Here is a 12,894-nt window from a genome sequence, read left to right on the forward strand (position 1 = left end):
ATTTCAGATCATAAATCTCCCTCTCACCCACAAATAAAAGGCCCCGTGGCCAACACATAAAGAAGATCCTCGATCTTGAAACACTTCTCGACGTTCACCTGAAAAATGATTAGCAACGTGGAATGAACATAAAGTCCAGTAGGGATCCCAATATGATCCTAAACAATAACAACATACAGATAGCTATGATCATGAATGCTTTAAATCATATCATATACATAATGTGACGATTTATATAGAAATATACTTATATAAAAACTTTTCTTAAAATCGTTTATTTCATTCAACAACATAAGCAATTTACTTTTCTTTCTTTTTGTCACCTTTTATCATAACTCATATGACAGTAACAAATTCCTGGAAATAATTTCACAAAGCCCATTACGCTTTCTCCTAGCTTCCAAACTTACACCTGATTTGCCTTTTTGAAACGTGTTCACAAGTATCCGATGTCCTTCACATTATTCACAATCTCAATACAGTACTTACGTCTGTTTCCAACATACTCATATCTGTACATATATATAAATTCAGTACAAAGGGAAAACAACAAGCAACCAATAACTATCTACTCAACGAATGAGACAACTCGGCCTTTCAGAACCATAACCATCATAACCCATAATATACACAGATACACTAAGACAATAATGATAAATAAGTTATGCTATACCTGTCTTAAGCACGGTAAACCAAGGATACACCTTTCCATAACGAAATGCCAGACCAAAGATACACCTCAAGCCATTTTAGTCTTACTTCATTTCATGATAATTCATTTCAAGTTAATTTATTTCATCTCAATTCATGAGCCAATTCATTACATTTTAGACACCCAACTGAGGCTACAACTCAATAGTTTTCAAATCATACAACACATACACATAAACACTTCAAACTTCCATTTCACGGATATTTCGTCCTCGGGCAACTGTCAAATGGGACCCATGTAAACGTAGGCTATACAAGCGCTACAATTGCAATTTTACGGATATTTTGTCTGCAGGCTAGGCACCCATGTATAATTTTCAGACTTTCACCCAAGACACTCCGGCCAACTTAATTATAATGGAGTCCATCCCCTTTCTCCTCACACACAATCATTCATACATATACAATGTATATAAACACATAATCACACATGGAGTACATCTCTTTTTTCCTCCCAAGTAATCATACATATATAACGTATATAAATATAGTCATATTCAATGACAACCAACAAAAGATTAATTTCAATTCACCTAGTCCACATGCAATTTCTACAACACTCATAGCTATCCTCCACCGATAGCTCAAAACATATATTTCTAAACATATATGCAATCTCCAAAATAGATAAACTATCCATATTTTCATAGGTGAGAGATGACAAATACCCAACTCCACTATTTACATTCATATCTATCCATTTTTACATCTAATACGAAAGGAAAACAAAAATCCAATTCTTGCATGACTTTCAATCCAATAACAATGATAATATGTAAAAGTTCCAAAATCCAACCTCAAGTTCATTATCAATTTACGAAGGGTGATGATTTCATTTTCTCTCAAAAAGACCACTTTTCTTTATTTTACAATCCACACGACTCTAACCATTTTCTAAAAATTCATTCTCGTCATTTTACAAAACCAAAACCAAATCCATCCTCTTTATTTTACAAAACCAATTCCATTGGTATCAAAACCATAACTCAACTCAACTTCACATGATTAGTCTAAAACAATACCAACACCGTAGTTACTTCTCTTTTTATTTTCTTTTGATATAAACACAATTATACAATCCACATTAGCAAAATATAAATATTATTGAACTCCCTTCCTTTTAAATACATTATATCAATAATATTAAATTAGGGTTTTCCTCCCTCTCTTCACAAACATATTAAATCATTTCCCAATTAGCCCAAACAACAAACAACTTAATAACTCCAATCACAAATTTTAAACTTTGGATCCCCTTTCATGGCTCTCAAGAAAATCCATAATGAATATGGTTTTTATGTAATAAAATCTACCGTATATCTATCTATAGATGAGGTATTGTACATGAGCAAAGAAATCCCTACCTCTTGAAGCGAAGAGATGACAATCCAAAATTCACCGGTGACGAAACCACGAACTATTCGGACCAAAAGGAAGCCCTTGACGAGATTTACAATCTTTCTTAAAGGACCATGGTGAAAAGATCACTCTAGGTGAGTAGATCTAGAGATCTAGGTGTGAAAAGTCAAATTTTAGAGAGAGAAGAGAAAAATCACGGTTTAAGAGGAAAATAGGAGAAAAAGTAATGAGAGGAAAGTGGTTTGGGTCTATTTATAATAGTAAAAAATTGCCCTAAAGTCAAATAAAAGGACAAGTCAAAAACTCTCAAAAAGTAGGGCCCAAACCAACCCAAAAAGCTGAAAATTACACGTAGGTGTCGACCCTTCAGACAGAAAAGCAAAGACTGCAACAGGCAAGGTATTGATCCTACCCAGACTGCTGTCGACACCAAATTTCAGCAAGCAACTTCCAGATTCAGCAACTTACGAGGGTCAACCCTTCCAGACTGGTGTCAACCCTTAAGGCCAACAACAAAAGGCAAGTGTCGACACCACCAAGATTGGTGTTGACCCCGAACAAGATTTCTAAGTTTCCAAACAACTTTTCAATGTAAACAAGTGTGAACGAACAATCCTAACAAGTTTAAATCGATTTGTACTCCTCCAAAACCAAGATACAACAACACCAAAGATTCCCAAAATAAAATAAAGGGTTTAAATACACTTCCCATAAATTTTAAAAGGGTACAAGTGCTACACAATCTCTTTTCTACCATACTCACTGGGAGATTGTTGGCCCCTCTGTGTGTAATTTTATTCAGTCTTGTTTTGCTAATAAAAATATCTCTGATAATTTTAAAGATACTTTGATTACTCTCATTCCAAAACTTGAAAATCCTGAATCTTTGACCCATTTTCGCCCCATTAGTCTCTATAATGTTTTGTATAAAACTTTGACTAAAGTGTTAGTTAGTCGTCTCAGATCTATTTTGTCTGTTGTGATTGGTCTTTTTCAAAACAGTTTCATCCCGGGTTGCTCCACTAGTGATAACATCATTATTGCACAAGAAATTGTTCATACTCTTAGGGGAAAAAAGGGTAAAAAATGTGACATGATTTTAAAAATAGACCTTGAAAAAGCCTATGACAATGTATCTTGGCAATTTCTTTACCAAACTCTTGTTGATTTTAATTTGAATGATCATTGGATTGAATTAATCATGAACTGTGTTACCAACGTGAAAGCCTCTGTGCTTTGGAATGGTGAGAATTTGAAAGAATTCAGTATGGAGAAAGGGTTGAGGCAAGGTGACCCGCTCTCTCCTTATCTCTTTGTTTTGTGTATGGAGAGACTCTCGAACATGATTATGGCCAAAGAGAATGATAAGGGGTGGAAAGGGGTTAAGGCTTCGGCCCAAGGCACTGTTATCACACACTTAATTTTTGCTAATGACTTGGTTTTGTTTGGTAAAGCGGAAGAAAAGAATTGTCAAATTATCATGGATGTTTTGAACAAGTTTAGTACTCTTTTAGGTCTTAAGATTAATCTTTCCAAATCTAAACTTTCATTTCTCCTTATGTTATTAATGTCAAGGTCAGATCCTTGAGTAGATTGAGTGGTATCTCTTTAACTCAAGATTTGGGTAATTATCTTAGCATCCCACTGCTTCATAAAAAGTGTAACCGGAGATACTTTCAATTTATTATTGATAAGATCTAAAGAAGATTATCTGGTTGGAAAGCTAACCTTCTCTTGATGACGGGGAGAGCCACTTTAATGCAATCAGTAACTTCAACTCTTCCCTCCTATGCAATGCAAACTATGGATGTTCCCATAAGCATCTGTAAAGATATGGATAGATTGAATCGTAACTTTTTGTGGGGTGATTCTGAGTCTAGTAAGAAAAATTATCTTGTGAATTGGGATACTATGTGTTATAATAAGAAAGTGGGTGGGCTTGGGCTTCAAAAGGCCAAGGCTCAAAATCTTTCTCTTATGTCCAAAATGGGGTGAAAATTCTCGGTAATGAGGATTGTTTATGGGTGAAAGTGATTAAAGAGAAATATCTTATAAAAGATTCTCTTCTTTCTTATGCTTCCAAGAGAAACTCCTCACTAACTTGGAGGGTATACTCAAAACCAGAGATATCTTGAGAAGAGGTATCAAGTGCGGTGTGGGAGATGGTGCAAAAATTTCCATTTGGCATGATTGGTGGTGCGGAGAAGCTTCTCTAGTTTCACAATACCCAGAACATAGTTCAATCAATATGGATACTGTGGATAAACTTATGAATGATATTGGGGAGTGGGATGTGAATAAGACCAAGGCTTGCATTCCAAGTGAAGCCCTTGACAAAGTGCTTAAAGTTAATTTTCCTCGTTTTGTTACCTACCCTGATATTTCCCATTGGAAGGGGTCCACCAATGGTAATTTTTCTGCCGCTATAGCCTATCAAATGGTCTCTAGTTCGGTGGACAATTCTATTAATATGGATTGGGTATGGACATTAAAAATTCCATAGAAGCTTGAAGGCTTTTTGTGGTTGACTCTTCATGGTAAACTCCTTACCAATTCTATAAGGTTAAAAAGGGGAATTACGGACAATGCAAACTGTCCTAGATGCAACCATCATTTAAAGGACGTTGAGCATTTGTTTCGTGACTGTCCTCATTCCAAATTTGTATGGAATGAATTAATAGGAAGCTGTCAAAGTTCTAGGGACATGTTGAGACCCCTTAATGTTTGACTCAAATCCAATTTACGAAATAGCATGGACAGGAGTCCAGATTGGGGCCTTATTTTTGCTGTTACTGTTTGGAAAATTTGGAAAGAAAGGAATATAAAAGTTTTTCATGATATTGATCCTGCTTGGCAGAGAACAATTTTTCTAACATTTAATTATGTTAATGAGATTAAACATGCTTTCTCCATTTCTTTGACTAATAATAGATTAACTCATGTTATGGTTAAATGGACTCCGTCATCTGTAGGTAAAATCAAGCTTAACACCGATGGGTGTGCTCAGGGAGATCCAGGTGAAGGAGGCTTTGGCGGAGTATTTCGGGATGAAGAAGGCATCTGGTTGTGTGGATTTTTCGGCAAGCTTGAATCTTGTTATAGTTTGAAGGCTGAAATATGGGACATTTACAGAGGGTTAACAATGGTGCTAGAGAAGGGTTTGCTCAAAGTTATCGTCGAAACGGATTAGCTGAAGAATTGCTCAACAAAGGGCCACCTTCAAACTGCCCTTTCAGAAGCATAGTGGAGGATTCCAGACACCTAATCCGCAAGTGTAACTGCTCTATTCAACATATACTGCAAGAGGGTAACAAGTGTGCAGATATGTTAGCCAATATGAAAGCTGACCAATTAGAACCATTGGTGGTGGTAGATAAACCACCTATTGCTGTTAGAAGCCAAATTGTGGCTGATATGATGAGGATGACATATCAGAGAACCTAATCCCTGAGTGCCTCCCCCTTTTCTTTCTTCTGTTCTTGTTTACTTTTCCGATGTATCCCCCCCCCCCCCCCCAAAAAAAAAAAAAAGGATAATTAGGTGAGTGATTATATGGTGGTCCTTATTATCGAAATTGCTTCCAATGAAAAAGCCTAGTAAAAATCTTCCTGGCACTCAATAATAAAGGCTTGAGAGGGAAAAAAATAAATAAAAATAATACCCTGTTTGACAATTTGACACTTCAATTAAAAAGGTCAAAAATTTTTTTAAAAAATAATAAGTCAAATTGTCCAAAGGCTACTAATAATAAAGATTATGCATGTGACTGACCCAGAATTTTAAATACAAGAATATAGAGAGAGAAAAAAAATTGAGTTTTATATTAAAAATCTATAAATAAAAAAATTATAACTACTAATAAAATGTAAAAAAATACTTCGATCTTGCCTAAGGCCTCATCCACGTTGGTCCGCCCCAGTTACGAACCGATAAAATTCAAGTGAACAAAACCTCTTTTTAAAGTGTTTCCTCAGTAAGTGTTTTCTACCGACTCCGATTTTGTTCACCCACTCTGGACCACTTAAAACAGTGAACTCTGGTAAATAAACCAATACAAAAAAAGAGTTTTACTCACCAATACTTGATTTTTTTTTTATTATTTTTTTATTTTCTCACTTGATTTTCCACAATTTGAGGAAAGGTAAGTCTAAAGCCAAGTAAAATGAAAGAGACCTGTAACAGAAATGGAACACCAGCCTGAAAGCAACCAAGGAAACTGAAAAGCAGATCTAACTAACAAAACAAAGAAACTGAAAAAACCTAGGGTTACTACTGAGTTCATGATCACATATATGTAAATTACCAGAAAATTTCTGTTAAATCAATATCAATCAAACTAACGCGCAATAAGAAGAGTAAGCACTTAAGAGCTTTTCCTCTTAACTATCATGCAAGAAAAGCAAATTGTTAGTAGTTGATACATATAGTCCAGAAGAAAAAAAATAATTATGTAGTCATATGCGACAAACGAATAGAACACATGTACACTGAAAAGAAAATGAAAATATGTACAAGAGAAAATGAGAATATATCATTACAATTACGTAAAGGGCAGAGCTAACCATCGTTTCTTCAAGTGTGTAATCATTCATTGAGAGATTCTTCAACCTTTAACATATGAATCCGTCTGAGAACAGTTTTCGTGGAGTGGTGTGTCAGGACTTTGTTCCCTTACTTCCAACTTACAAAGACGGAATCAAAACTAGGGGAAGATATGACCCTTGTAATATACGTACACAAGCAATCTAAGCAAAAACTATGAAGACATTAAAGATGAATTTGGAGACCATAGGTCTCTGGATATTTACAAGCATGATGTCCTGTCATGTATCTGCCTGCAGTCTCCAAATCGGCAAACTTCGACTTTGAAGAGCGAGGAAATGCATCTTCGAAGGGATTACATGGCTTCAAATATCATTTCCTGCAACGTCCGACAGCAAAACATTTCCGTTGGTCTTTCTAAGTCATTAAAAGGACGACGACAAGGTTTTTAATCATCTATGAAGCATAGACACCAACAAGTGTTTGACACGGACACGTGTTAGACACATTTGGGACACGCAATGGACACGTTGGGGAGATACGGTGTCCCTTTCTTATTTTTTATTTTTTTTCACCGAAGTAACATACCTAAGGTTGATAAATTTGATGAGAATAAATAATATAATATTCAAATATATGACATAATAAATACATAAAATTAACGCTGTGTTTGGTTGGAGAATTTGATGAGGGATTTGGAAAGAGAAAAGAAAAAGTTAGGTGAAATGTAAATAAAATATATTTACATTTCACCTAATTCCACACATCTTTCCCTTTCCCTTTCCCTTTCCCTTTCCGTTTCCCTTTCCAAATCCCTCCCTAAATTCTCTAACCAAACACAACATTAATGTTTTGCTCCATGTCCGTTACTTGGCTAATCATGGTCTTGGTTCCTAAACAGTCAGAGCAATCATCAACTCAAAATCACCAAAATTCTCACATCAAGGTTGTAACATTCATCTCTTATTTATTTATTTTTTAACTTATGAAAAAAAAAATGATCCAATGACGAATGGACTACACAACAGGGATAGACTTCCCAAAAAAGCAGTGCGTTTGACATTTTTCTAGCATTTACCAAAGAAAAACAAACACCCACACACTAAAATGGCCCATGATTATCAACCAAAAGATATCTTCAAAATAGCCACAACCCAATAAAAGCAACAAATTCAAATCCTATCACCATAGGAGTAAAATAAAATGGATGCAAACCTGGTCACATATGGGGCAGGTGTCACTTCTTTCCGTCCACTCAAGAATGCATGAAAGGTGAAAATAATGGTTACATTTTGTGATAATCTTTGGATTTTCTGCATCATAATCTGCAAAAGAAAATACAAAAAAATAAATAAATAAGTTATGAACATGATTATAATGGTATGGTTATAAATAAAAAATAGTGTAGGTCTACTGAAATGCTGCCAGTAATTCACCTTCAAGACAAGTGGGACAAACATCCTCTTCTTCCATTTCTGAAACATTAAGTTCATCTGATTTCAGAAGTTCAACTTCCAACTTCTTCGGAGAGGAAAGGAAAATGGCAGTGTCAGTTGTACAATGAGATTCCTTAAGATCTGCAAATGGCAAATTTTCAAAAACACTGCCATTTATGGTTTCTCTCAATGACTCAGTATCAATTGGTTGTGGACGTCCCAGAACCACATCATATGGGATAGGTGCAGGAGGGGATCGGTAAGTGTCAGGGGTTGATCCATCCAAATTCAAATCAACCAGGAATCCTGTAGCGAGTACCGTGGCTGCACTATTGTGAGATGTTAACAACTCATTCTCTTCCAAAACTGGTGGACACTGCAAAAAGGAATAAGAAAGTCTAGAATTGTAAGTGGATACAACAGAACATTTCATGCAATGCCGCTTTCCACATTAAAATTTATCAGTGGACAGACTTCCACTCTAAAAAAAACTTCAATAAGTTATAAGTCATATGATATTAATGGTGCCAAACAAGGAGAATCTGCTTCGAGATAGACAGACAGACACACACAGAGAGAGAGAGAGAGAGAGAGACAGACAGACAGAGAGAACAAATAGCTTGTTGAGGTTTACTGAACTATAACCAGCCATCATATTACCAAATCAACGTCCAGTTATTGATGGGTTGCAAAAACTACTTTTATTAAGAGAAAAGTTTCCCCAACTCTCGTGACACAAAAAACAATGGCATCAAGGGGTTGTTAAAAGATTGAAGGCATTCTATAGTGGAGATAGCCTGATTTGGTTACCTGTGCACCGCTACTCATGTTTGGTGTGTCCTTTTTTCCTTGGATCAATTAACATAAAGACGTAGTGTTAAGGTTTGCATCTCTTAGTTGGGTAGCCTGACCCTGGAGGTCATCAATCTGAAATAAACTGTTTCATACGTTCTTCTACAAGCTCGGTGCTTCAGAGGCTCACTGAGCGGACAAAGTGTGATGGAATGAGACCCTTAATTTTCTTGCCATTAAGATGAATGCGTGTGTCCTAGTTAGTGTCAAAACTCAAAAAAAAATTGATGGCCTTGGACCAAACTAATTGTTTTGAGTGCTTACGAAATGTGGTGATTTAACTTGGTATCAAAGCGGGGTACCTAGGGATGGGTAGGGTTCATGTCCCTGACCTGCAAAGGGCAGGTGGTGCCAAGTGAGCACAATGTGCATGAGAAAGGGTATGAAGCAAAGTCCCACCTCACCTAGGTATGAAAGTAATGTGCAGTAAATAAACATGAGGGCACCCTCACCTCAATTGCTAGCTTTTGGGGTTGAGTTGTACCCAAAACTGTGTAACCAAAAAAACAATTTAGGCATGTAAAAGGTGATTGAAGAAATTACTGACATAGTAATATATAGGTGTTCCATGCAGCTGACGTTTTCTGGAAGAACAGCAGCAACCCCCCATTCCTGCAGTTATACTATTATCCACTCGAATCCTTTAGTGCATAGTACATTACATCCTGTATTTTGACATGGTAGGACAGTCAAATTCTACAAAGATGAGATAAAACAATAGATTACTACTTGTCAATCATAGAAATACAAGAAAAACCATTAAGGCATCATGCTCTAAGGTACATGAACATGGATAAGTAGATTACATCGTTTCAACTAATCCTCTAAGAACCAATGAACATTTCACTGAATCAACCTTAAAAAAGAGAAGAAGCACAAGTGAGCATCTCTAAGTAGTTCTTTCACATGTTCTGATAATGAATTATGAATGTGATGCTAAGTCCACAAGTCAAGTTTGTCCTTGTTTACTACTAATTCTAGACTATGAATAGAAAAAGCTTATAACGAGGTCGAGGACAAAAAAATGAATTGGATGAGAAAAGATTTGAAAACTTTTGGAAAGTTGGATTTTGATGAATTATATCAATATTAGAATACTAATTAGGATTTAATTATTGAATCTTTTTCTTTTTTTTAAAAAAACTTTTAATCATGGTCTTCTTAGATGACTATAAATAAGCCATTATGTATTAGGGTTATTCAGACTATAACATTGAATTTTGGTTATTGAAATCAGCGATTTCCTCTTAATTTATTATGGTGTGCCTTTTTTATCTTTTTTTTTTTACATTTCTTTTGCTAGCCGTCCGACGTCAACTTATCTAGCTATAATTTAAAATTCACTTTGAATTTCTAGATTGATGTTCCAAGAGAGCGAAAGAACTAAAATTCTACTGCCATAGAAGAGTATATAGCTCTTGGTTTGCAGTTGTTACACAACAATCGTCATGCATTGCTTAGGAGACCTTAAATCAAGGGGTATAATAAGAAGTAAACATTTACTTTTTGCCAAGCAGATACTATCTAGCTCAGGTGACAGGAACGCCCTTCATGTTTTCGGTTGTTCTGAAGCATAACAAAGAACAATCATTTATCTTACCTCAAGTAAGCATTACTGGCACATGAACCAGCACATTTGAGCAAGAGCACCAAAGCCACCTTTTTCCATATGAACGAATAACATTGCCAGTGCAGTATAAACCAGATTTTTGAAACCAAGAGAATGATGCTTTCAACCTACAATGTCCAGTGATGATCTGTAAGTGATGTAATTCATGCATGGAATTTTACAATTGATGGAACAACCAACTAAATATATACCCTATGTGAGGTCCATGCACTATAAGAAGTAGCATATTTTTTTGTGGTTTTAATGTCTTCCTTATTAATGACTTGTATATCATAAATATCTCCAAGAACCATAATTTTAAACACATGTTGACTTCAACATATTCAAATGTATCATTACTTTCTACACCATCAAAGCTCTTTGAACCAAGAAAGACAGCAGCCAAGCAAGTGTATTTCCTGAAACACATCCGAGGCCAATTGAAACAGGCTAAGAAAGACCTCCCTTAGTTGCTTGTGACTGCACCATGAATCAAGCCAAGACCTCACTCTGACCCCATTAGCTACCTTAAAATAAATCCATTTGGAAAACTCATCCCAAACCTACAGAATGCCTTTCCAAAGCCATAACCCATAAAGCCCCATAACACTACTAGTAAACCAGTTACCCCAATCTCTCCCGTACTTCTTTTTCACCACCCTCCTTATCTCACTCTTCGTAACAAACCTCACAACCACTTACCTAATAAAGCTTTGTTAAACTACTCCAGCTTTCGAATTCCAAGACCTCCACTTGGAATGGCAAACATTCCCTATCCCAATCCACCAAATGATATTTGAATAGAGCCTAGTTTATGAGAAGTTATTTGATAGGTTCGGCCTACCATGTGGTCGTGTGCCCACCTAATAGTAAGGGGACACGTGACCATCTTGTCTAGAAAATAGGGACAAAGTGGTCATGTGTTCTCTTGCTAATTGAAATGGCACACAACTTGTCCTATAGACCAAACATAGTAGATAATTTCTCCTAGTTTAGCAGTGGCCCAACGGATCATTGGTGAAGTAACCAATAGTTGAGGTGCCATGTAGCTTCCCAAGACCCAAGAATTCTTGTTTCTGAATCCCATTTACATATACTTGCAATGTAATTCAACAATTAGAATAGAACTATGAAGCAAATTTGTATGATATATTTGTTGTAAATACCAGTTGAGCGAAGCAATTTAAACTGTTCTACAAAGCCAAACAAACAAGGAATTTAGTGTGAAGAGAACAAAATGACGAACATAATCAACTGACAACAACAACCCAGTTGAAACCCATCCATATAGACCTAACCAACAAGAGAACATACAGACGACACAAATTACAACAAATACGTGTATGCATGTACACACATAAATTACCAGGATTTTGACCCCCAATTTGTATAGGCCTTCCCGGGTTGGTGATTCGAGCAGGGTACATTCAATATAGGCAACACTGGGGCCAACATATGCCCAAAAGGATACCTAATGATTCTTCTTTATGATCAGTGAATGCTGCTCTGTTGTGTAATGGTGAAGTAAACAGTAGTTAATGTAACCATGTAACTTCCCAAGAACCAAGAGTTCATCTTTACTAATCCCATTTACACATACTCAAAATGCAATTCAACAATTATAATAGAATATGAGCAAAGCCAGATATATTCATATCATTTTAGCAAAACAATTTAAACTATTGTACAAAGGCAAACAAATAAGGAATTGAGTTTAAAGAGAATGAAATGAGAAACATAATCAAATGACAAAAACAACAACAACCCATTTGAAACACAATCCAAAGAGACCTAACCAACAAGAACACAAACATATAAATACAACATATATATATATATATATATATATATATGTGTGTGTGTGTGTGCATTGTACATACATAAATGAATATACGTATGTGTGTATATAATCAGAACGATACCTAATGATTAATCTGCATTGCCGAGAAAATGGAGAGACTTTCAGAAGAAAGGGTTTCGTGTCGTAGTATCAGCTTTTTTAAGTCTCTTTTGGATGATGCAGGGTTTATTGTGAATAAATAAATGGAAAATGTTTGCTAGCCTACAAATTTTGTGGTTTAAATGGTCTAAATGGACTAAAAATGTTTAAATGATGTTGTTTTGGTATTTTTAGAGTTATTTTGTATTCAAAACAACTTTGTTTTAGTGCAGTTTTGTAATTATAATTTCACCTCTATGTTTGCATACACTATTTGGATAGAGTTTTGAAAATGTGATTTCACCACACATTTCAAAACATATTTGTCTTTTACGTTTGGCTTCTCCCTCTTTCGTCTTCTTTATTTTGAAAAACAGAGGATTTTTTAATTTTGGGTCTATCCGGACGTTCAGTCGGTTGACTGAAACAATATTTTTTTTTTTTTT

At 35.6% G+C, this 12,894-nt stretch overlaps 1 protein-coding gene across 3 annotated transcripts; it reads right to left on the reverse strand.

The window, feature by feature from the left end:
• Positions 1-6,421: 6,421 nt before the first annotated feature.
• Positions 6,422-12,566, reverse strand: LOC114296202 (putative E3 ubiquitin-protein ligase RHB1A). 3 transcript variants are annotated; one of them, XM_028240488.2, is made up of 6 exons: positions 12,432-12,566; positions 10,501-10,637; positions 9,448-9,565; positions 8,049-8,424; positions 7,828-7,937; positions 6,422-6,991 (listed from the first exon to the last, which is right to left on the reverse strand). In XM_028240488.2, exons 3-6 carry the CDS (start codon positions 9,508-9,510, stop codon positions 6,968-6,970), a joined length of 573 nt encoding a protein of 190 aa, XP_028096289.2. In that variant the 5' UTR covers positions 9,511-9,565; positions 10,501-10,637; positions 12,432-12,566; the 3' UTR covers positions 6,422-6,967. The 3 variants fall into 3 exon arrangements, with proteins under 3 accessions (XP_028096289.2, XP_028096291.2, XP_028096290.2); XM_028240490.2 differs by having other exon boundaries at positions 9,448-9,596; XM_028240489.2 differs by lacking the exon at positions 12,432-12,566 and adding an exon at positions 11,876-12,303.
• Between the last annotated feature and the right edge of the window lie 328 nt (positions 12,567-12,894).

This window comes from Camellia sinensis, chromosome 5 (genome assembly GCF_055761805.1).
Source record: "Camellia sinensis isolate YWXY chromosome 5, ASM5576180v1, whole genome shotgun sequence".
NCBI lineage: Eukaryota > Viridiplantae > Streptophyta > Magnoliopsida > Ericales > Theaceae > Camellia > Camellia sinensis.